Source organism: Asterias amurensis, chromosome 5 (genome assembly GCF_032118995.1).
Source record: "Asterias amurensis chromosome 5, ASM3211899v1".
In the NCBI taxonomy this organism is placed as follows: Eukaryota; Metazoa; Echinodermata; class Asteroidea; order Forcipulatida; family Asteriidae; genus Asterias; species Asterias amurensis.
The window spans coordinates 26,600,164-26,626,869 of record NC_092652.1 but is presented as its reverse complement, the minus strand read 5'-3'; the positions used below and the strand labels follow the sequence as shown (position 1 = coordinate 26,626,869).

Sequence of the window (26,706 nt, the reverse complement as noted above, 5' to 3'; positions counted from 1 at the left end):
ATAGCAATGGAGGAACACCTTTGACTCTGGAAGTGTTGTGCTATGGTAGATTTGATTTTAAAAGAGAAAGTATAAACAAGATTATTTATTCATTTGTATCTACAAAAAGAGTCTATTACCATTTCAGGTTTTATTTCTGCAGAAAGTCAGTGTTAAAGGCAAAGTATACCTTTGATGCGATAGGGGTCAGGTTCCACCCAAGGTGCCTTTGGATTTCGCTTGTTTAGAACTTGAAAAGCAGCAAGAATACACAGGTTTTTAGTGATAATTGGCGTTGGGCAAAACGTAATTAATTGTTATGTCAAGTAAATCTTGTTCAATGCACTAGAGTGTCGTTATGCAAATTTTAGTAGTGTTTAAATCAAGAGCACTATCTATTCACAAATGAAGTAGGTTTTTGTCAACTTATACGAGCTAGTCCCAGAGTCTCTATATAATGCAACTGCTGGCATGGTGTGATTACAAGCCAGGCATCATGTGCCATGTATGGCCCTTTACGAATCAATGGCTTCAGCTTCAGGCTTCATTCTCTCGTCTGAAGCCCTGACGCGTACACAAAGCACACACAATTGCCAAAACCACTGGCCCAAGCCAAATCTGGAGCCGAAGCCATGGTTTTGTAAAGTCGTTGATTTTTAACATCAAAGAGTAAAAGAAAGACATAGTAGACACTGGAGATTAGGAAATTGGGTTCATCATTTAATAGGCACAATGTGCTACATACGTGACCTACTTAATAAAGCAAATAATGCAATTTCTACTAATAGTTTTTGCCACTAAATGCATTATTCAAAATTACATGCAAGATGTAACGCATTTAACTTGTTTTTTTTTTGTTTTTTGCCAGAAATAAAATAAAATTTGAAGAATTATTGGAAGAATTGTTATCCATAATACAAAATTCATTTGTTACAATTACACCCTGTACATTCATCATTTTAGACAGTATTAAATCTGCGTCCTACGAGGGTGAAACCATGGTACACAATAGTGAAAAGAAAAGTCAGAAAAATTTCTCAAGACATTCTACTACATCCAATGAATTTAAGTTGGTTAGTTTGTTGTCATGACAACTGCATGACATGAAGATAGATTAAAATACAGATGTATCTCAATAACATTCCACATATATAAGACGCCCCCCAAAAATAGTTTAAAAAAGTATAAACACTTAAGCAATGAAACCATTTAAAAACAAACAAATTGTTAGACTCACAAAAGGTGGGTGAAAAAATGAGTTAATTTTCCCAACAAAAATACATCTTTCAACAATTATACATTTTCCTTTACCACTTTTCTTTGACAATGCAGTCCTACAAATACTAGCTACAATAGTTCATGATAACATTCAAACAAATGAAACAAGAATCTGAGTATATTTGTTAAAATAGGATAACGAAAACAAGCTTTTTTTCTTTCATGATTATTTAGAGAAGTCATGATTACTTGGTTACCTTTTCAAGCAAGTAACTCACCTTTGCCTAGGAATATGTCAACTCTCTTAGGAAAGTCCACGCAGTAACCATCCTGTAGACTTTAATTATAAGGCTAGAATGTTTAGTTCCGCAAAAACAAAACCCTAATCTTTGAGGATACAGATAAATTTATCTATGAACCCTAACCATTCCAAACCCTTCAAAAACCAACTGTATGTTTCGTTTGGTTTTGTTGGATTGAGGACTGCACTAAGTACACTAAGTATCAGGCCTACTACCATCATCAGAGTCCGACTGTTTGAGTGTTGAGTAGGTGTTGGGTTTGTCAGTGAAGAAGGGTCCTTGTTAAAAACTCGAGGGAGTCTTGTGCCTCAGTAACAGTCTACGAGGTATCCAATACAATCCTGCATATGTCCTACAAGCATTAAAGGAACACGTTACCTTGGATCGGACGACTTGGTCTATACAAAAGCGTTTGTAACAGTTTGTTACAAAATGCATATGGTTGGAAAGATATTGTAAAAGTAGAATACAATGATCCACACAAGTTTGCCTCGAAATTGCATGGTTTTCCTTTTACTGTGCGAACTAACACGGTCGGCCATTTATGGGAGTCAAAAATTTGACTCCCATAAATGGCCGACCGTGTTGGTCGACGAGGTAAAAGGAAAACCGTGCAACTTCGAGGCATGTTTGTGTGGATCTATGTATTCTACTTTTACAATATCTTTCTAACCATATCGACTTTATAACAAACTGTTACAAACGCTTTTCAAAGACCAACTCGACCGATCCAAGGCAACGTGTTCCTTTAAATGTACATGCACAGAATTAAACCTTTGTTTGACTTTTCAGTACATAATCACAAAACATGATTGGTTGACACATAATGAAGACTTAACATTTCACCTTATTCATTTAATTGAAGTAATGTTTGTGTCAGAAATTACAACTGGATTTATTGGCAATTACAACCTCGATGCGTTTGGGACAAACCAAACACATTCTACTGATTAGGACACATTATTTCATTGAGCATGTTTACCTTTTCAAATAAAGAAAAAACAGATGATTGATTTTGCATTCCTGAAGTGTACGGAAAAGTCTGATAAACCAGCGAAAAATTACAAACAAGGTTTTGTTTTGACTGTGCTCAGTTTTAAGTTGTCGTTTAAACACCAACTTAACGAGGCAAACTAAAGCTTACATCTTCAGCTACAGCATGCATGCATCTGTTTTTAAATTTTAATTAGCATTCTTATAATAAAATATTATTCCATCAACATGGGAGAAATATACACCAAAATAAATGAAAGAAAACTTAAAATGTTCATAACAGTCCATTAATATAGAAAGCAATTAATGCCAAATCACTACTCACCATGATTATTATGCAATCATTTTAAGGATAATGGAATTAATTTTTAATCGTCTTTTCTCAAAAGTATTCAGAAAATACTGCCATCTTTTATAGTTAATTGTATTTACTTTGCAGAATATTTGTACAAAAGCAAAAAAACAAAAAGGCTTTGCAGATTTGCATATAATATTGTTTCATTAATTTTTTTTCGTTTTAAGTTTTTCATGCGAAAATGTGACTCTTCCATTTAACTGCCTACATTGCTGTAAAGTTCATAGATCGGTGGCCATTTTGTTTTTAAATCCAATATTTGAAGCACAAGCCCAGTACAGCTCTCGATTATGATTTCACAAGCCTAAGTACAACCAAAAGAATAAAGAATAAAGACCCCAGAAGGTTAGGATGCAGAAACCTAGCCGTAGCTGCTGTTTTGGAAATAGCATTGGACTCAAACCAGGAGTTATTTTCCCCCAAAATACCATCGACCAAAAAGGTTAAGATGCACTGCTAAAAATGATACTCTTAAAATAAGAAAAACAAATATTTCAAGACAACTTTCCTTGAGTCACTCAAAAAAATCTTAAAAGAAACTTTTTCCAGGGAGTGACACAATAATTTGTTCATGTTTTAAGAATACCATTTTTAGCAGTGTGCCATCCGAGTCTGAGAAATGTGAACCATTACCGCGAGACTGTCGTAGAAAATAGTCTGGTGACTATGACACAATTCACAGGGGTCTGTATTAATCACTTTGGGTGTAGACCTTGAGGTATGCAGACAAATAAGTTCATCATTGATTTTAACAAAATTATAATACTAATTTAGAACAGCCACCTAGGCATGTCTCCTGAATACTCGCCAGCTGATTTGGGTCGTAAAAACAAGTTCTGCATTGAGAAGGAAGAAATCTGGGTCTAGAGACAATTGACTGATATAGAAATAAAGCACCAATATTGTTAGTGTGAGATAAAATGTTGAGGGATAACATTTTGAATAAGTTGATTAATTTCAGAGAGGAATTTTATGTCAGAAAGGAGGTCACTGCAAACAGGACTGAAAAAACAAACCATTGAATTGGTTGAATTATATTGAAAGAAAGGCCCAAGAAGTCACTTCGTGTGCTTGTCCAGGCACTAAAAGTTGGTATTAAAAAACAATCTGATGTCATGGAAGTGTTAAGCACTTTAGACCAAAGCCATTTTCTTCATCAACGTCACTACCAAATCGTTCATACAAAATTTCTATGAAAGAAGTAAAAACGGAGAGAGATATTGTCAAGATTGGTTCACATACAATCCGACTGTTCCACCTTTAAAGCATCATTCTGATGAAGATGAAATGTCGGTTTTAGATGCGGAAGGAAAAAAGGAAAACTCAAGAAGGGTGAAAAAGGACAGAACATCTCCTCAACCGGTTGATACCAATCCAACGTGGGATGTGAACCCGGACCTACAGAGACTCTTAGCAGGGGCAGTACCACCGCGGCAACCTGTGCCAAATTTCATGGCTCTGCTTACCGTAAGCAAAGAATCAACACTTACAGAGCAGGAAATTCCGCGCATTACATCAAGTATATTTCATAGGTTTACGATGAATTTCTGCTTGTGCACATGCGTACTCCATGTTACTAGGCAATCATTGCTTACACAGCTGCACAGAAATGGTGCTTGCCCTGTAAACGCAGAAATTGGCAGTAAGCAGAGCTATGAAATTAGGCCAGAGATCCCAACTAAGGTCAAACAAAAATAATCAAAGGGTTGTTAGCATCATTTTCCACTAGTAGTATACATTCTGTGTTTGTACATGGTATATAATGGCCACCTAAATTAACAAAGGGAGGCGTTTGTCACTGTTTTATGCCGACGTCTACATGGGTTCAACGTAGTTGGAAGGCAGCATTCCGTGGGCTCCAGTCGACTCGACTCTTCCTTCCATCCAGCCATCATCAATAACGGTAGCGTCAATGATGATGTCGCCCTCTCTGAAGGAAACTTCATCTTCATCAGCAGCAGCGTAATCGTACACGGCTACATACTTCGGCCCCTGAAAAATCCAAGAAGAAAGGCAACATTAACGGAAAGGTATACGCTTGGTAAACACCAAAATTAATGGTGATAAAAACGTTTGGTTATAAGCCTACAGCAGTGTTTTATAGTATACAGCATTTCGAAGAACATTTCCTCTCAATGTAATGTGGTTCTGTAGAAAGATAACAGTTTGAATTTGAATCTGAGAAAGCATGACCGCGTAACGTTTCTCAGATTGTGTATTCATATAAGGGATTATTCTTCCTGCGTGGACATATACACAAAAATGCGACCACCCTTTTTTTTCTTCTTTTGAGTGGAGCTCTTAGACACCGTTTATTCAACTCCACTATTTACAAAGTACAAACATATTCTATGGAACATTTTTATTGTGTACATCTACATTTCTACATGATTAAAGCAATCAAATGGTTTTAAAAAAACATGGTACATGTGTACTCCAGTCGCAAAAATGTAGTTTTATAAAATGTACTTACACTAGATTTTGGTTGAGGAGGTGGCTGGGCGGCGGCTGGTGGAGGATTGTACTCCTGTGGTGGTGGTGCTTGGAAGTGTGGCTGAGAAGGAGGAGGCTGGGCATCATAACTACCTGTAATAACAAACAATTATATTTATCAATTTATTTTTGAGGTTGAACAAAGAATTGACTAGAGTGGGATTCGAACCAACGACCTCCGGATTAACTTGCCGGTGCTCTACCAACTGAGCTATCTAGCCCTATATTGGCGGTGTCACTATTTTGTCGATATCTTTGCTCGGGGTTGCCAGTCAGAGGCCATACACCCAAGACCTCTTACACTCCGGGTAGATGCTCTACCAACTAAGCTATGATGCACAGCAGTACACATGAAATTCCTCAGGTTTTCCCTAAGAACTACACTTTTCTCTCGATGTTGACATCAAAGATATATCTATGATATTTAGATATCAATGCTGTACCACAAATTGCGTCGTAATTAATTCAACTGTAAGAAGTTGATCCAAATAACACTACTATTAACCCAAAGCTTAGACTATAAAGTTAATAAAGAGATAAACACCCAAAATTAACAACTCCATTAATTGATCAAAATTAGGATCACAATTAGTTTAAGAAACGGCAATCTCTACCCTACACACATTGTTTTAAACAAAAAAAGAGTCATAAAAGTTTTTATTTTTGCTTATGTTGGCTCTTAAAAACAGATTCATAAAAACACAAACATGAAGACACGTATGCATCTATACATTTTAAAACATAATTCACAACAAAATTTTGTTGACAAAATTTGCACTTATGCTCATGAGTTTGTCGAAGAAGATCATCTCCTCACTTTACCTGAAAAAAAATATATTGGATCTTAAAATTCTGATATTTCTCTGCTGCATAACTCTGCAAATCATCGTTTCATCTGCTCAGGACAAGCCCAAATTATATGGATTTCAATAATTTTCTCTTGCATATTTTGTCGCTCCAAGTAAATGGATTTATTGATCAAGAGTATTGTTTACCCCCCAAAACAGACATGTTCTAAGTAAAACATTATTTGTTGGTTTGTCGACTTATAGGCATTTGTCATATAATAACCTTCTGATCATTACGAATATGAAATTGCAATTAATGACCTTGAAGCACTGAGCCGACAACGTGTATCTAACTTAAGCCATACATGAGTTAGTCATCTCTGGCTTTGGAAGTGGCTTTTCAACAACCTAGCCATAGCCATCACTTCAGACATGGCCAACACCAGTGCTGACTCCAGTATTTTCAACAAAATGTGAAAATTTGATGCAGAAATTTTTAAGGAAAAGAGGGAAATCATTACTAGATACCGCTTTGTGCTTAGTTATTTAGTACTTCGAAAACAATCATGCATCAAGACCTAATTCTGAGAAGTCTTTCAATTCTTCTAGGTTAGCCAAGCATACTACAGAACACTGTCAGAGCACACTGACTGAAGCGTTGAGCAGTACAAACCGGCCTTTCTCAGAGCCACCACTACTCACAAAAGAGATAGAGTCACTGCAAACCTTTCTTACTGAAGCCGGTTCATACTTCCTGCGAATGCGATACAAATTTTGACATTACAAATTCCCAATGACTAATTCCCAACAGTTGAACTGTGTTTAACTCCTGCGAAACATTTGCATTCGCAGGAAGTATGAACCGAGCATGGTCATACTACAGACCATCTAACCTTTGTTTACAAAAATAGTGACCTCGTATCAAGGACATTTCCTGGCAGGCAAGATAGTACACTAGTCATATATAGGAAATGTCTTTGTATTTTGTGTCATCATTTCCACATAAATGCAAAATAAATGAATAATGAATAATAATTAGCTTATTTGCATATTCAACAGATGATGTCATCAAGTAAGAATGGATGTTGAATGAAGTAACAATTATTACCAGAGAATATTTGGAATGTCACCTAATACGATTCATAATTAGCCTAATTGGTTACAGGTCTGAAATTTCATCTATGGCAAACTTGTTAAGGGGCACCGAGGCCAAGGGCAACGGAGCTCATGGCCTCTTTGATCTTCTTGTAATTCCAGGCTTGTGGTTATTAAAAGTTAAAATGATATCATCAAATATAGATTGTTATTGAATAACAAAATTACCCCAAAATATTTGCGGGGTCAATTAAACAATGAATCTCTTATCACAGAGTGAAAATAAATTATTCTGTAAAAAATGATTGAAGTCACTGTCAGAAAAGAATAACAAAATGTTGTCCAGGCACAACATTGACGAGGACCCTTGTGTTTGAATAATAAATAATAATTAGGGTAGGAAATATCAACTAACCAGATAATTATTTCTTGTTTATGTAACTACAAATAATATTGTGGCAAAGAACTATCCAGAGTATTACAAAAATAACCCAAATGTAAAAGAAAAAATCCCCCTAAAATTAATAGAATACAAGTTAAAGGCAGTGGACACTGTTGGTAATTACTCAAAATAATTATAAGTATTAAACCTTACTTGGTAACGAGTAATGGGGAGAGGTTGACTTGATAGGATAGTATAAAACATTATGAGAAACGGCTCCCTCTGAAATGACTTAGTTTTCGAGAACTTGATTGTGAGACCTCAGAATAAGATTTTGAGGTCTCGAAATCAAGCATCTGAAAGCACACAACTTCGTGTGACGAGGGTGTTTTTTCTTTCATAGTTATCTCGCGACTTCGACGACCAATTGAGCTCAAATTTTCACAGGTTTGTTATTTTATGCATATGTTGAGATACACCAAGTGAGAAGGCTGGACTTTGACAATTACCAACCGTGTCCAGTGTCTTTAAGAGAAAATAATCATTTAATGAATATTCATTAAGCTCAGGGTTAAACAATTGCACCCTGGGACCGCTCTCAATAGGTTGCCATATTTAGGGGCCAGCTATTTATCCAATTGATATGAGATCATTCCCCACATTCTCCCAATTACTCCCTTTGGCAGTCACAGGTTCAACAACATCTAGTTTATTTTCATCCTCCGCATTTTACTCTCAGAAGTTTCTGCCGTCTTTTATTAAAAGACAGGATTTTTTTGCTCTGAGATATTTCCAAAATGTCAACAGTTAAGAAAACAACCGACAGAATTTGTCACTTTGTTTTTGTTGAGTCAGTGGAAGAAAAAAGACCCCTCCCCCCTAAAAAAACATCAAGTAATTTGTAAGTATCTCTGTCGTGCTTTGCAAAGAAAGTATTTGTAATCTTCGTGTTTCACAAATCTTGAGGATGGCAAAAGCCAAATTGACAATTGTACATTTCTTTAAGATATTAAAAGCGAATATACAAAGAATAACTGAAAGGACAAACAAATAAAAACATTGATGACAATAAATAAAAAAATAAAACAAATTAAATAAACCAAACAATAACGGCAACACAATAACAAATATGTAAAGACAAAAACAGAGTGCAGAATAAAAAATAAAAAACAAGCCTATACAAATAATTATTAAGAATAATTGACAAAATTCGAGCCTTGGCCTATATTTTCCAGATATTGCAGCTTAAAGCTAAGCAAAGTATAAAACACAAGTCATAATCACGACTTTTGAAATGCGTGTTTTGTTTTGTGTGAAAACGAAAACGATATTACAATCTAACTCAATTTAACATCCACTTAGCATGTATAAACTAAAATAGTCATACATAATTATGTTTCCGATCAGTGAACATTATTTCTTGGTCAGTCAATGGCTTCTTCAAACTTTCACTTTCAGAGACTAGAGTCAGTAATTCCTAAACATTTCCAGCTCATCTAATTTCAAGGGAGTCTCAGTACAGGGTAATAAGGGAAATGATTAGCAAGTACTGATGGATTGATGCTAGAATAAAAAGATACTGGAATTACTCCCACATGTTAGATACGCACGCATGAATAGCGCATTATATAGAATGATATGTCAACGCCTGAAAATGAAAGTTAAAAATATAACTGGAATTGTTGTCTTTTCCTGATGTGTTTAAAGATAGCATTTGAGTCACCAAGTAAACACTATAATATCCTACATTAAACCACAAACCAAAATATTGTTTTGTTTTTTTACAATGAAACTTGATGACTTTTTTCTTATTTCTGTATAGACACAAAACAAAAATTGTTATCGTTTCCCCTTTGTTTTAGATATTGCACTTAGTTTCTCTCACTCCAAACTTATATTTATAAATTCATATGATGGAAGTATTGCGTTATAAACTTGAAATTATAGCTTTTTGCACTGATGTACACAGATGAAGTTTACACTGGTTACCAAAGAGGGCATTTTCTTCTGCCCTTTTTACTATCATTCATTTATGGTTGTACTCTTTAGTATCCAATTGATTATAATCCTAAATTTCTCATTTGTTTTTGAAAAATCTTCTCCACAATCTGAAAATGAATTCGACACCTTACGAAGACGACAATATTCCTGAACTTGGCCTAGACAAGTTTACAAGGGCCTTTGGTTCAGAAACAAAAGAGGGCACCAATAGGGGCGCCAAAAGGGGCATCAAGACGGGGCAACAAGACCGGCATAGACATAGGGGAACAGGGCAATGGCCTCTGTGAACACCAAAGCCTGAAAGTGCTGAATAATATACTTGGTATCTCCTGAGTCAACCGATTAAAATCAGAGTAGATTTTCCTCAGTATCTGACCCTGTAACCTCCGCATACTTGGAGAGTCATGCATTGCTACACAACTACAATTTCAACAAATAAGCTAGCATGCATATGTGTGGATCAGCTTCAAGCGCCATTATGAATAGCGTGAATATAACATAGTGTACAACATCGAACATCTATGAATGAACATAAAACAGAGTCACACACCCATATGATGCACGGAAATAAATTGACACAAAAAAAAGAAAAGAAAAACTAACATGAGAATTTTTACCAAATATTGCAACAATGAATACCTGAAGAAATATTGACTGAGCCTTAAACTCTCATAGACAATCCAACCTCAACAGAACTTTCCCCGCCCAACCAACCCTATAATTCTTTGTTCAACTTTACAATAGAAACTATCCACACTTTATTGAGACATTCCACCCATAAGATTATGCTTACATTCTTTAAATATAATCTGTGATTAATAAATGCTGTAATAAAAGAACTGGTATCATGTTAATTCACTGTAGTTATTACTGGTTGACACATCATTGGTTACCATTCCATTGTGTTGAAACTCTCGTACTACACATGAGTGTGTACTAGTTGAACATTCAATATTCAGAACATTCAACTTTCAGAACATTCAACTTTCAGAACATTCAACTTTCAAAACATTCATCTTTTCATACTGTACATGGCTGATGATTTATAACTTCATTTCAATTTAAATTCTGACTTTTTGCTCATTACTCTAAACTCCTTCTAGCAATCGCTTTAGGACAAGTTACTTACTCAGTAAGGACTACCTTTGTGAAATCGACCCCTGAACCATCACACAAAGATTTTACCAGAATGATACTATTTTTGGACAGCAATTTGACTTTTTTGCAAAGTGTGATGTTAGTTTCACATCATCGTTATGGAGTACGGCACTATTGATCCATGTTTTTTGTTCTTCCCTCATTACATACACAGATGTGACAATCCTGACAGTAGTTTATAACAAATTCAACAAGAGACTGATGTTAAAATCATGATGTGTCACACACTGAAAACCAGAAGCATGAGTTGACTGAACATTGGGCAAAATATAATCACAAATTATATTTAAATGCCGTACCATAAAGGCCGAAGTAAATTTTAACGCCACATGGCTGTTTTCGCAGCGAATGTTCCACAGGAGTTCTCTTGTGAATTATTTGTTGGGAATATGTGACGTCAAAACTCGCTTCACATTCTCATTCACAGGAAGTATGAACCGGGCTTTAGTCATACAACATCAACAAAGTTGTTAAATCACTGTCAATTGACACTTGTGATCTTAACAATCATAGATAGATACTTGGGAAACGGAACTAGTTGATCTTCACCAGCAGGATGACCTGGTGATCTTTGACCTTTGACATTGTCAAACCAGACATGGATCTGAGACCCCTAGGAGTTTTATGATATGACTTTATCTCAAGTGAACTTCCCCCGAAATCCATCCCAGATCCCACATTATTTAAAGTCATGCATACGTGTAAATCAGACATGCAAACATACATAGCACAGAGCAGTACCATAACATACAGTGTTTCTGAACCCAACCTTTCTGCCATGCATGTTCGGTTGATAAAGAGAAAAAGAACAAAACCAACAGATTGTTCTACATGAATTTCTGATTTAATCACCCGACTCACAAACAAAAATGTAGAAAAAATACAACAATAAAGTGTTTTTATTGTCTTGATAAAGAGACAAACAACAATAAAGTGTTTTTTGTTGTCTTGATAAAGAGACAAACAACAATAAAGTGTTTTTGTTGTCTTGATAAAGAGACAATCTGAAATTTCAGTATTTCCTTCTTTCTAAAAGTTGGTGACTTAATTCTAAGGAAATTCATATCTTAAACAAAACACTTTTGTTCTTGTCAAGACGAAATACACTGATGAGACTAAAGACCGTATTCGATTTGGCTGCAAAGGCTATGGCTACAATGTTGCTAAGGGTGTTGCTAAGGACATACTATACTTAAAAACATGATGACGCGAAATCAAGCCATAACCACAGCGGCAGCCACTAATTCGGACAAAGCCTTACTTTTGAGCCGTGTGAAAACTTAGAAATTCATGGTCAGAACTACAACCAGTAAACGTTGACTACACATTTCACAGAACCACTGGACACTACTAGCAGTGTACCTACCTGCACCCCTCCATACAGAGCCTAGTGCTGATTGTACAAGCAGAAAGTATAAAACAGCAAACGTTAAACAAAAACCTTTAATGGCTAACACATTGGGGAGAAAACTTAATCAGCAGGAAAAAGTTGGTGTCAAACAAGAATATTGAACTGAAAAGTGGTACAGCGTTGGTGTTGGGATCTGTACTCATTTCAATGCAAACAACACAAATAGTTCACAAAATTAGCGCATGGTAAACAAAAAAGAAATTTAATATTTTGATGAAATTAGTTATGCTAATTTCCCTTGCCTCGCAAAGCCATAAAAACAAGAGTGGTGCATCAATATTGTTCGAAAAATGACATGTAAGGTATAAATGTAAGGAATTATAACTTAAAGGTTTGATCATTTTCTTGAAATCAATAAATTGCACAATGCCTTGAAAGCAACAATCAGAGAAACTCAAAAAAGAAACATCTAATAAATAACCACTTGATACTAAAATCAAGTAGCACAATTGAGCATAGCAACATTTTGTGTAGAAGTGATTCACATACTGCAGACAAATTTGGCATACAAAAAAAATCAACTCAGATCGCGCACAGATTTGTTGCTTTTTGACTGCTTAAAAATTATTGTGCAAACAGCTTTTTATGATCAGCCCCCACACCAACAAACTTTTACTGATTATATAGAGATCTTAAGTACGGCAAGCAGAAGCAAGATAGATTTCATTATGAATCTGTGCTTTTTTGGTTATTTTATGAAAGTATTAATAAGAAACAAAAAACACCACAACTCTAATGGATGTTGCAAAACATTGGGAATAAATTTCCTATGCTAGTTTTGGCTAAGTTTAAAATATTGATTTTGTGCTGACTATTGTTATGCATGCTGCTTTTGTGTTTTGCTATACTATTACTTTGTGTGTGTGTTTTGTATCCTGTCAGGAGCGTCAAGACGTAACAGATACGGGCGTGTTATAAGTCTTCTCCCTCTTACTCTTATTTATTATGCTTTGCCTTAAAATTGATAACTATGGTGCTATTGAAACAAAAGTTTTGCAATTAGTTCATCTCTTAAAATGAAACAACAAAAAGAGAAAAAGAGAGTTCACAGAGTACATGTATATTCTATATTCTGCAGATCTTATTATCTGCGAAAGTACTTATGTTTATAAATGACGTTTTTTCTCTAAACACAAAACATAAATTGGTTTGCAATCTTGTGAGTGGCTTGGATAAAAAAATGGTTAGTTTTTTAGTGACTAATTTCATAAGTCCTTGAAGTGGACAAACATTGCTGACTAATATTGTGCCGATTTAATTTTTAAATCTGAAGGCACTTGATTAGACCAAGTTGACTTTCAGCCAAATAAACATCTGTCTACAACATTCAATTTGTCTTTAGCCCGTACTTAAACATTTTGCTGGTACAATTATCTTGAGATTGTTAAAATGATCAGTAAATTAGCAAACAAAATCCTCCAGAGTTGAAATACATATAATATTTACAATTTTCGTCTGTTTTAGTCCATGAACTAAAAATAAAAATGCCAAAGTCATCTCTCAAAATGTGCAGTTTATGTTGCCAAGATGAACCAGCTTCATGATTGCACTGAAGTCATTTTGTTGAAAGGAAAGATAGAAATAAAGTTAATCGATAATAAAATAATAAAAAATTCAAACTGAAAAAGAATACCACACGGTTAAATGGATTAGCAACCAGGAACTTCCTGCATTTTTGTTTTTTTATACACTCTAACCTGTCTCAAGTTCTTGTGCAGGGTTGTAGTCAAATCCCTCATCTGGAAGCAAATACATGGGCAGAAAAGGCACGTAATAATTAAGCCATCATGCAATAAGTGTTTGTAGCAAATATAGAAAAAGAAATACTGTCACAGGGAAGATTAAACTCAAGTGCCGATTACAAATCTCAACCTCTCATCAGTTAAAGACACTGGACACTATTGGTAATTGTCAAAGACCAGTCGTCTCACTTGGTGTATCTCAACATATGTGCGCAAAATAACAAACCTGTGAAAATTTGAACTCAACTGGTCGTCGAAGTTGCGAGATAATAATAGTGGAAGAAGAAAAAAACCTTATCACACAAAGTTGTGTGCTTTCAGATGCTTGATTTTGGGACCTCAAAATCTAATTCTGAGGTCTCGCAATCAAATTCGTGGAAAGTTACTTTATTCTCAAAAAGTATGTTACTTCAGAGGGAGCCGTTCCTCAAAATGTTTTATACTATCAACGGCTCTCGATTGCTCATTCCCAAGTTAGTTTTTATGCTAAAAACTATTTTAACTAATTACCAATAGTGTCCACTGCCTTTAAAGATGGTCTGACCATGCTTTCATAACAAACCTCTAAAAGGAAAGGCATGTTTACTTATTTCATCATTGCTTTTCAGAAGTGTACAATTGAATCAAAACACATGAGTTTTCAAAACAAGGTTGCACAAGTTTAGTCTGTATAACGGATATCACTATCATGAATCAACTTTATAAGAAAAACAATTAAACAATATACTATGTATGACTTTCAAGTTATAATGCGCAATTTGATATTCTTATTAATGTTGGCGTTATGTATCGGATGTGTTTTTACAAAAACAACATTGGTTTTCCACATTTAGAAAACGTGATTAAAGGCAACCAACTTAGTTGCAACTCAATCTCATAAAGCCTTCTAGGTAGCTATAATGATTAATTTCAAACAATGATGTAACAATGCACTCAGAGGACCGTTCCTTTAGAAGTCTAAAACAATCTTTTGTGGAAGTAAAGTATAGAAAAATCGCAGTTTCCTAATGCAGCCCTAAACAGTGCATTCAATCAGTATGTTATGAGCATTAGTTCAAACAGATGAGACATTCAGAATATTTCAGTTTTAGTCATTCCTTCATGCAGTTATATTTAATATTTATACGCGGTAAGTTGTTTTACCCTTCAGTATTTCCTGAAACTGAAACTACAGACAGCAACGATATAGAATTATTCAGATTACGGTGCTGCGGTCACTTTGTGTCAGTGGTCTTTCATAGAATGTGTAAGCCTACGTGACTGACCCTCACAAACCTCAGTGATGATGAAGTTAATTCCTTTATACACCTATTCATTGACTGTGAAACTCATTAAAAGTTCTCCCTAACATTTCATGAAGTCCATGATGGAAGCAAAATGCTCACTGTAGGACTGTAAACATGGTAAATGACAAAATCTTCCCTTTCCCCCCCCCAAAAATAACATTTCCTCAAAACATGTATATTAATTTGTATCCTGTGAATACCAATCACAAGGTCAAAACTTGACTTCATCGAATTCATACAACCAAAACCCTTTTAAAAAATCTCTTAGAATTATTTATATTTGTTTATTTATTTGGAAATTTTATCTATGATTCAGATTTACTGAACATCTAAGCTCAAACTCCACTGAAAAATATGGTGTGGATGTTATTCTGACGACAGTCAGAGCACACTGATCGAAACGTCAAGCAGAAACCGGCTCTTCTCAAAGGCACTATTACTCACACGAAGAGATTGCTAATGGTGTAACCCCAAACTTACTAAGTATTCTACAACTTATCATGCGAGTAATATGCCTGTGATATTTTTTCACGGAGCTCGGGAAAGTACTGAGTATACGTAACAGTGCTTAACACATCGGTGTACATGATATGGGTAAAACCCCAAATTAATATTCTTTATCTCCGATGCAAATTTCCACCTATTAAATTATTCTATACCTTGATAAACATTTAGGAATACCATCTCGCCCGAGTCTGACCTTTATCAAATGAAACCCAAGATGTCTCTTTAAATTTCACTTTAACAACTTAGTAATATGTTATTCTTTCTTCTACATCCTGTTCCGAGAGACCCACTTTGGCAGTCTGTGGTCTCTCATCCCTGGATAGTACAAGAATCAAAAGTTTGTAACATCCTGCCAAGTTGGAAGGGAAGGCATAAAAAAAATCATGAATTGTTCACTTCCTTCCCCCTTCTGCATCAGGAAAAAGGATCATAATACAGGTCATCATGGCCAACACAAATGGATTGTACATGTATCTAGAGGGATATAAAACCTGTATAAAACATGTACGCTTTACAGGGTTCAAAATGCCCACTGGACCGCTGCCCAGAGGTTGGACATTTTAGCTCTTGGCCAGTAACTCCACAAGTCCAGCAATCGAGTGTTTTACCAAACTTGTATTTCTGATCACTAAAGCCCGGTTGCATACTTCCTGCGAATGCGAATGCGAATGCAAAGCGAATTTGACGTGAACTTGACATCACAACCCTCCTTTCGCACCAACATTCGCAAGTGAGTTGAGCAGAGTTGAACTGCTGCGAATTATTAGTTGCGAATTTGTATCGCATTCGCATTCGCAGGAAGTATGGACCGGGCTTTACTAATGTACTCCAGAACAGAATTATAAGAAAGAAGAAATTTCAGCTCTTGTAAAAAATAAAAAATTATGCTCAGTGAAAGTTTTGAACAGTAACTTAGTAACACCTGTCAGTGTCCTATGTGGACTACATGTATAGTGCAGAATTTACTAATTTTTTGATCCATGATGTAATATGTTCAGTAAAAAAGTTAGCGACAGAAAAGAATTGCCATCCAAGAATAAACTGAACTAGTGAAACATCGAAAACAAAATTTCACATGGTCCCTAAGACTGTAAGAGAAGTCTAAATGATTCCTGTGGGAGGAATCAAACCGATCCCTGTGGGAGGAGTCAAAACAGTCCCTGTATTGAGTAGGAGGGCTGACCTAGATACGGTATGCATGTACTGCTAGGTTTTTATAGACCAGTTGCTATTTAAAAACAATTTTAATGTACAAATTTGACAACCGGATTCAAAAAAGGGAGAACATCGTGCCTAGTATTAGTAGTACAAATATATATTAAAGGAATATCAAATTGTTGCAAATTTTGGCAATTCCATTGTGGGACTGTGGGACAGATTTTTCCCCCCTTCAACTTTCGATATCACTGACTGCATTCACTTACACACATATGTGATGTGCAAGTGAATTGCACCTATGCATTTCTTGCAGAGATATAAAAACAAGCTGACATTCCAGAAGTTGATAACAATGTTGTTTTAATTTACTGCAGGTACATTGTGTAGTGCAGTAATGTCACTACAGATAGATGCTAGAGTTTATTTCAACAATGTCCTTGGATGCTGTTTGATTTGGTCATTCATCACAAGTTAACATTGACTACCGCACTATATGAGGTGAATAATGGATACATTAGTCAGTACCTAACACCATAATAAGATCAATTCCAAGGTTTATTGAGCTGCACTGACCAGAAATCAATGGGTTTTTAAAGATTGTTTTCATGACTAAAATATAACAAGTTTAAGCTCGATCAGTCATAAGAAGAAGACAAAAAAAACCTGATATTTTTCACTGTTTCCGAACATTGAGAACCGAGATTTGCAAAATCAAAACAAATTGTTTCACTTATTTCTCAGAAACTACAGCATTTCAGGCAGAAATATTTCATGGGAAAATTTCCCACCATGACCATCTTTACACCATGTAAGTCAAGTGTAAATCAGAGACCGGATGCCTACGATTTCAACCTTTTAAATAGTATTTAAAAAACTTCAAAGAAATTTAACTTCCTTAATTATGTTAAAACACTGTTTATTTATGTATTAATATCGTTAAAATGTTTCAAGCAAAAGGTCTAACACATGTTTTACTACGGGATACCACAGCATTTCTTGATCTAATTAATTATAACAATGATGGTAGCACTATTCTACCTGTACAAAGGAAATAACAACACGTGTAAATTGGCACCACAACACATCATGTAGGTAAGAGATTAAAAAACAGATGAACGCGAACCCTAAACATCTACCCAAAAAAAGTTAATAATTCTAACTGACATGTACAAGACTCTCTAAAATAATCACTAAGCAAGCAAGGTTAAGCTATTCTCACGCAACTTTAATCTACACAAAAACATGAATTTCCACATTATACTAACTTGTACTATCGACACATGAGTTAAGGAAATACAAGCAGTGAAAATGTTGCACAAGTTTATTGGAAAAAAGCCCTTAACAGATTGAATGCATTTAACTGTACTCCGGACTCTTGACTGATCAGTCCATCATGAATGTAAACAAGGCCAGCTATTCAATATTTGAAATGTGAATTCTGTAAACTTGTTTGCTTTAGTGCATCAACCTGTATTGTTTGAGTAACCATACATCTTAAATATATTTAAGATATGGTTGCACCACAATACAGGTTCAAATATCAACCTTGAATTCTGAGAAACCCAAGCAAGATACTTATCTTTGACCCTTTTTAGCGTGTCATTTATCACTGGGATGGTTAGGTATGTGCAGCCTATTATGGCCGTAAAGGGACCAAGAAAGAAAAGAAATCATGGAAGACTTGGGATTCATAAGCAAAGCAAGCCTGTTCATGGAATTATGAACTCTCACCAAGTTACTGCACGCATGCCCTCCCTAAATATTGCCTTTGGAGAGAGTATGCATGCGCGTACTCTCAGTGAGAGTAAAAAATGCCAGCCACAGGTCTACTTATATCAAGACGATACACCCCTTTAACTTGTTGGAGGGTAGCCAGCAGGAACAGTTAGCATGCCATGTCACTGATCTGCCAGCTCAATCACTGGTCCATACTTCAAGGTTTCCCTTTCCCTTTTTGTGAAAGACTTGGAAGCAATAAATCTAGCCAGCAGGACTAGAGTAAGACAGACTTTTGACTGGTCCTTAGGTGTTTCAGCTGGCAGTTAAATTTATATTTGACAAGCACCCATGTTCTCTTTCAGGTTTCCGATTATATACAATTCCACTTGGAAAACAGAAACTTCTGGGTTGAAGTTCTGCCTCAGTCTAGTGCAGCTTGTTCCCCCGGAAATCCAAAGTAAATTTAAGTCTTTTTCCAACCACACAGTAACTGTGTGTACACAAAAAGTGCCGGTAGAACTTTGACACTCCGTAACTAAACAATGGCGTCGCCATCTTGTTTCATTTCTATTCAAGTCAATATGAACCGAAGTGAGGCTGGAAGGGGAAACAAGTACAGGCCTTTTTTTTCACAATTAGAATAATTATGGTTAAAAAAGAGGCCTGGAATGTCATCTTTGAAAGGGCAAGGTCATTTTCATTTTGTCAAAGGCACTTCCATAGGAAACTCTAGTTTATGGGAAACTTTTCCAAGGAGCACCAAATCCAAGACAACAGAGGCATTGGACTCGATGACCTGCAACCCTCTCAGATGGCCACTTCATAAAGTTTGATTTTGAAGGAAGTAAAAAGCTTACCACTTTGTTGTCCACTCTGTCCGGCTAACCTCGCTGCTTCCATCTGGTCACGCTGTCCTACTTTATTCTGATAGTGCACATCGCTGATATTCATCTGGTTCTTCTTGAAGGTTTCTGAAGCGGGCGTGTCAGTGACATTGGAGAACTTGCTCAAGTCACTTTTGTGATCCTTGTGGTACACCAACTGCTCAAGCAAACATTCCAGAATAGAAGAGTTTAAAGAAAATGTCTCGTCAAGTTTGACAAATCAATAGAGTATCTTCAATAATTTGGGTTCTAAAACTACATACCTAACCTACTTAACAATCCAATTCAAATCCACATTTATTTCCATATTGGTGAAAAAAAGGTGAATATTAAACAAATTTAGTACAATAATTTGAGGCATACTGAGTGCAAATGAGAGTTCACAGCAGTGGACTGCCAGTTACGTGCAAGATCCTTCCCCCTGATGCTCTATTTTTGTTACAAATGAACACTTCTCATCTCATCATGGCACTTAATTTAAAAAGACACTTCGGAAGACTGATCAACACTTCACAAGATGTTTGATTCAGAAATGTTTTGCTTTACCTTTAGCCAGTCCACTACGGTTGACGTGTATACACCCAAAAATATTACAAGTTTCATGGTAAAAATTTGGTTGACATTTTTAAACATGTGGCAGATTATTGCCTGTGGCTTAGGCAGCTGTATGCTTTGTTTTTGACAGGGCAAGGGCACCAAAGCATTTTCTCCTTGGAAAAGAGCACCCTACAAGATAATTGTATAATAGATGTTAAATTTGCAAATCGGTATAAAGAATATTAATTTTGTTTTTTTACCCATACACCGATGTGTGTTAGCACTCTAACTTAGTACTTTCCCGAGTCCTGTGAAAAAATATCACAGGCATAATACTGGGGTGGGATTCGTACCCACGACCCATGCAATTCTAGAGCAGTGTCTTACCAACTAGACTACCGAGGTTGCCCGGTAGCTAGAGGCAGTTCGAATCCTATGTTTTGGCAGTGGGTATCGCAACGAGATAATTGTAAATTGCTACTGGAGCATTTCAAGGGCACCAAGGCATGCACATTGCATGCTCCATGCACCCAGGGTATGCTCAATGCACCCAGGGGGCATGGAGGCAATCACCTTTGTTGCCTCCATGCCCCCTGTGAACTATCAGGCTTGCTTCAGACAGTAACTTGGAAAAATAGAATTAGCTGATGCAAACTGCTTACCAACCAAAAGGAGCTATGGTATCAATGTAAACATTTTTAATCGCCTGACGTTTCGACCCTAGCAGGTTATTTTAGACTTCAATAAGACTCTGCTAGGGTCGAAATGTCAGGCCATGTCATTTTTTTCAAGACACTCTATAAATAGATCTATAAATATAAGATGTTCTTCTGTGTCACTTTCCCTACTAAGACTCACAAATGTCTGAAATCTTCACACTACACATCTGACCAGCCCCCAAAAAAAGAAGCTTTATTGGTACTATAGCTTATTTTTCCGTTTGCCGTTATTTGCAATGAATTGGCCAAAAGATGTGAACATGTCCAGAAAAAATCTTTTGACGAGAATAATAACTGAAAGCCAAACTTACATCACTCTGATTCTTTGTCTGTTGGGAAAGGCGTCGGTTCTCTGGTGTATCAGCTACAGCTGTGAATTTTGTTGTTGGGTAATGCCTGAAATCAAATAAAGCAAAGTGAATTTCGTTATTAGGTAAATGCCTGAAACCCCAAATAGTTGAGTGATTTCTGATGTTAGGTTAAGCCTGAAACCCCCAAAAGTAAAGTGAATTTTGTTGCTGGGTAATGCATGAAATCAAAACAAGCAAAACAAATCATTCAGAAAAACAGGCTCAAACTATTTTTGGAAACTTATACTTTTATGGTTCGACGAGCCATGCTATTATTATGATGATATATTTATGGCAGAGATGCCAACATTGAACTTTAAAAAAGAGTAGCATCTCCCAAAAGTTAAGGGTGAGCGTGGCTTGGGCTGGGCTCCCTAAACCGATCTTTCTATTACTCTCTACAATGCTAATTAGCTCATTTTCAGGCATTGTCGTGAAATAACAATTACCTCTGTATGCACCACCAGAACAGCTACAAATGTTTATAATGGCCAGTGAAAAAATAATAGTGGATACATGAGGAATGAGGTTACTGTGACACGTTAGCTCACACACCTCATTCCCCACGCACGTGTGCACTATTCCCCATGGTGTAATAGAGATCAATGGGTACGATCTTGCAGCAATGCACTAGCGTAAAAATACTCATCCGGCCAGCCAGCGGGGGATCAGAGGGCACGCAACAATCATTACGTCGAGACACGTATATTGTTCGAGTGAATTCGCCGCTATTATTCAACACTGCGTTCTAAAAGTAAAAGTGTTTTTTTCTTTTCTGTTACAACTATTTGGATATTTTTCTTAATTTTTATTTCCACTTAATAGTTCATTCGTTGTTTGCATCTATCGTACGATTTAATAAAATTATATTGGGCGGCTTGTTTAGCGTGTTTTATTGAGTATTATCGTAGCGTCGTAGTCACGGCTCGAAATCGTATTTGCTACGCCCAAATCGTGTATGTTGGTATCTCTGTTATGGTAATGAAACCAAGATTGCCTCGTAAGTGAACTTAATCACTGTATCTTGCGAGCCGAGGGAAACCTGTAAACAAAGGTGCTTTCTATGTGAACAAGAAACAGCAGGGTTAACCTCTACTCTTCAACTATGAGTGTTCTGGGTTCTTTTACTTACACTACCAATTAGGCCTATTACCAATACCAGTACATATGGGACCTATGGCTTAATGCACCATTCAAAGGACAGAGCTATTATGGTACATGTATTTTGCTCAAGGACACAACTGTCAAGACTGGGACTCGAACCCACTCTCTGCTGATCAGAGCTTGGGTCCGATGCTCTTAACCACTAGGCCACGACACGCTGTGAAAAAGCAAGATTGTTCGTCCTACTTTTGTTTTATACAATGTACTAAGTCTGTATACTTAATTTCGTATTTTCAGCACAATTAGCACCAATAACAGAATGAACAGGAAACAAGAAGAAATATTTAGTTGAAGATGTGGGAGGGAAAACCCCAATTAATGGGGAAACCCACACAATAAGGGAGGCAGGGAAAGATAAACCATTTATGAGCTCTGGTCTGAGGTGGGATTTGAACCGGGGTCCACAGGGGAGAAAGAAACCACTGGGAAAACCTGCAGCCGATTTCATGAAACGCTAGGATTAATCCTATCTCGAGTTAGGTGAGTAACCCGTCCTAACTTAGGATGGGTTCAATTCGTCCCACGTCTTTGGATCTGGCACTTAACTCGTCCTTAGTCCTAGGATTAATCCTAAGTTAAGAAGACTTTGGTGACGGCTGATCCCCTAGATCTATATCTTTTTTTAAATCAAATAATAATCCTTTAATAACTCAATCAAATTTAGCACCAGTGCAATAACTTAAAGGCAAAGTATACCTTTAGTTTTTGGAACCAACCGATGTGAAAATTTCAGTTAAAACGTGGTAGCGTTTTTGAGGTATTGCTGAAAATCTGGAGCGGTTCAGTCCATGCTTGAAGAATAATCCATAATTGGAATACAGATTGAAATGTCTTTGAGTCCCTCTAGGTATAAAACCACACTCCTTAGAAGGGAATTAGTTCTCAAAATGTAATACTTTGTCAACAGTTGCAGTGCTTCTTAGCGTGTAGTTGTTATGGTTAGTTATTTTTGAGTAATGTAATTTAAACCAAGATTACAAAACAAAATCACACACAGAGCTGTGCAGTACTCACGTATTGCAGTATGGTAGCTTGTTGTAGCCTTTGTATGTTTTCATTGTAAGTTTAAGGTTACAAGTTTCACATGTGAAGCAACCTTTGTGCCAAATCTAAAGGAGGAAAAAGGAAATTGAAATGTTTGAAAATAAATAAGAAATAATCTTTCATTAATTAGTAGGCATGTTCTGCTTCTGCTATAGAATCTCTGTCAGTATTCTTACCTTATTTGTTTCACTTAGAACGGTCACTAGTTATCAAAGTTAAAAGTAATAATAACGAAAAGTTCCTCCAGCCAAGAGGATCTTTTTAAGGGAAATAAAATGTTTGAAAAAATTCTTGGAAGAGGTGGAATCCAACAAGAAAGTGTGGTTAAAGGAACACGTTGCCTTGGATCGGACGAGTTGGTCTATAAAAAAGCGTTTGTAACCGTTTGTTATAAAATGCATATGGTTGGAAAGATAATTTAAAAGTAGAATACAATGATCCACACAAGTTTGCCTCGAAATTGCGTGGTTTTCCTTTTACTGTGCGAACTAACACGGTCGGCCATTTATGGGAGTCAAAAATTTGACTCCTATAAATGGCCGACCGTGTTAGCCGACGAGGTAAAAGGAAAACCATGCAATTTCGAGGCATGTTTGTGTGGATTATTGTATTCTACTTTTACAACATCTTTCTACCCATATGCATATTATAACAAGCGCTTTTCAAAGACCAACTCGACCGATCCAAGGCAACGTGTTCCTTTAAGATTGGTAATGTCGTTCTCTCTTTTTTGTATATACAACAGTCTTCATTGTTTAGGTAGCATGGCTACATTTGACCCAACTCTCCACTTTCCATGAAAAATGTTTGAATTGTGTCACTTTTCATTTTATGATAGTCATGGATGCACATAACATTGTTGTTGACCACCATGCACAATTTAATTGTTGTACTAGCTGGGACTTGGCTCGGGATGTGTTCCTGTGTGATACAGTCCTGCCATGTTCCCATCTTGCCTGGCTGCGCAAGGGACCAGTACTGCGAGGGACTTGCTTTTTGAACATCTCTAGTTATACCCCGGCACCGGCAAGCAAGGCATATCCCCCCCCCCCCTGCCACCTGCATGATCCTGGCCCCGGCATGCGGGGCCTTTATCACAACCTCCGCAAAATCCTGGCCGGTCTTGGCAACAGAGTAGTCGTCACAACACACTTTAAATATAATCCCTTAAAAGTCCTTGCTATTGTCCAGAGGTAGGTCGGTCGGGGGCCGATTTCACAAAGAGCTTTGATTGATCTCAAAATCAATCGTAGTTGCATAGTAAAATGTGATGCCACTATTTCAAATCACTATGGCGATATTGACAACTCATAACGATTAATCTGGTGTTTTGTGAAGTTGAGCCCAGGGTTCAAGAGGTAGTTGCGATGATCGTGTCCCTCCATCCTCCCGACAGTCGGTTACGATCATCGCAACTAGGCTCAAGGACACAAGTGCCATGACTGGAACTCGAACCCACACCCCACCGATTAGGAACTGAGAAACACAAGAGCTTGAGCCAGGACCTGGTGCTCTTATTCTTAACTGCCTCAGCCACGACACGCAATCAGAAGCAGAATCTGAATACCTCTTTTGATCTCTTTCTCTCTCCAAAACCTTCTTGAGGAACTTCTTGAGTAATTTCATATTATAATTCTGGATGTAAATATAGTCCCAATACTTTTTTATTTAATGATGATAGGCCTAATTCCCACCATGCTATTTTAAGTAAAAAAACTAATAAAGTAATATTAATAAAAGTAATTAAGCCTTTAAGTTTAGTTAGCAAGGTAAAAACAAATATTTAACATCACCCCAACAAATTTAGGGAAAGATCATGTCTTTATACTCTCTTCCCACAAAATTACGCCCATTAAATTGATAGGGTAGTATCATTTTAACCTGATGATTAAAAACTTGTTACGCTACACTGACGATATTCTCAGTGCTGACATTTACATGCATAATTGCGTACAGTACACCGACATCGGATAGTTTATGCACTGAGGTAGCCTCGATGGTTTATGTTACCTTATCCAAACACGAAAACTTTTCCACTGGATAAACCGTCTTTTTACATCTTGAGCACGGAGCATTCATCTTGAAGATCTTTCTCCTCTTTTGGCACAGAGGACAGTTATGAAATTCGGTATTTCAAAGTAAAACACAAGTCAAAAATGGGCGCAAATATCCTCAGCAGTTGTTGAATCTCTTCACTCAGTGAAAGGCTGCGCAGTAGTGATGTCTCGCAAATGCCAGCCAAACGGATAAAATAAAAAACTAACTATTTTATGCTAAGTATAAAAATAAATATTCAATATTTTCGATACAGCGATACAGGCAATAATTCTCTCTAAAAATTTACTTCCAGAATTTGGTTTAAATTAGAAACTCAAGTTCTGGGTTTTATTTGCTTTAGAAAACATTTTAGTTTGTTGTTATTGTTCTTTAGAAGCCACCATAGGAGCGCCCTCAGCTTTCGCAAAATCACAAACTGCAACCGGTACACGTTCCTGGTACTCGTGCAAAATATCGTTTTATGTAACAGTATAGGGTACCAACCAAAGACGCCCGTGACCGCGCCCCTTGCCTGTAAATTCACTTCCTGATTATGTTGTGATGAAATCACGTAAGCTCGCTCAGATCTGGGTTAGCCCGCCTGCGGCCCGCCTCTACGAAACTATAAGGGTACTTTGAGGGGGAAAGGAAAGCAAATACACTGGTTTTCAGGAAGTGGGTGTATAATATTTTAAATAGGCTTGTTCAACTGCAAAATAATAAAAGTAAAAAGTAAAAAATAGTTCGTAGTAGTTGCACTCCCTGGCTGGGTGCGTGGGGTTTTGCACGTACATAGGTGTTTACACTAGCGTTTGTGTATTATTATTATTGAACGGTCCAATATTATTTACCATATTTTGTTAGCACATGAGGGCGCTTTCATTCATCTTATTTCAATTGCCTGTATATTTTTCTTGCCCATGACAACAGTAACATATTTAACAAAAACAAAACACGTTTGTTTTCAGTGTTTTCGTCAATTAAAATTGGTTCACATCGCGCCCCACTTGGTCCATAGCAACTCGATCACAATACTTGATTGAAATTACGCATCATGCGCAGACGTTTCTCTATCAATTACTGTCGTCTGAAGAGCTTTTATGAACACTGAATAATTATAAAAACTTGAGCGTTTATTTCAAGAGATGACTTTTTACAAAGGGATCGGAAACGACGTTTTACTAGCCAATTAAAAATTATTTAAAAGTATCTCGAAATACTTTAGGCTATTTATTGCATTTGTGGCCGTTTTGTGAACAATGGAGGGAGGAAGCAACATTTTTGGCCAAGTAGTCATTTACAAATTTCAAAATGGCGCGTAATATTTTAGGGTTTTATGACAATAAATTAGTGGGGCCGCCGGTGAACAGAAAGCTATTGAATA

At 36.6% G+C, this 26,706-nt stretch overlaps 1 protein-coding gene across 3 annotated transcripts; it reads right to left on the bottom strand.

Annotated features, from left to right (window-relative positions):
- Positions 1-678: 678 nt before the first annotated feature.
- On the bottom strand, positions 679-25,510 carry LOC139937160 (LIM and SH3 domain protein 1-like). 3 transcript variants are annotated; one of them, XM_071932199.1, is made up of 8 exons: positions 25,296-25,510; positions 23,256-23,350; positions 21,039-21,123; positions 19,445-19,628; positions 13,873-13,914; positions 12,131-12,157; positions 5,321-5,433; positions 679-4,839 (listed from the first exon to the last, which is right to left on the bottom strand). In XM_071932199.1, exons 1-8 carry the CDS (start codon positions 25,362-25,364, stop codon positions 4,663-4,665), a joined length of 792 nt encoding a protein of 263 aa, XP_071788300.1. In that variant the 5' UTR covers positions 25,365-25,510; the 3' UTR covers positions 679-4,662. The 3 variants fall into 3 exon arrangements, with proteins under 3 accessions (XP_071788300.1, XP_071788301.1, XP_071788302.1); XM_071932200.1 differs by lacking the exon at positions 12,131-12,157; XM_071932201.1 differs by lacking the exons at positions 12,131-12,157; positions 13,873-13,914 and having other exon boundaries at positions 25,296-25,509.
- Between the last annotated feature and the right edge of the window lie 1,196 nt (positions 25,511-26,706).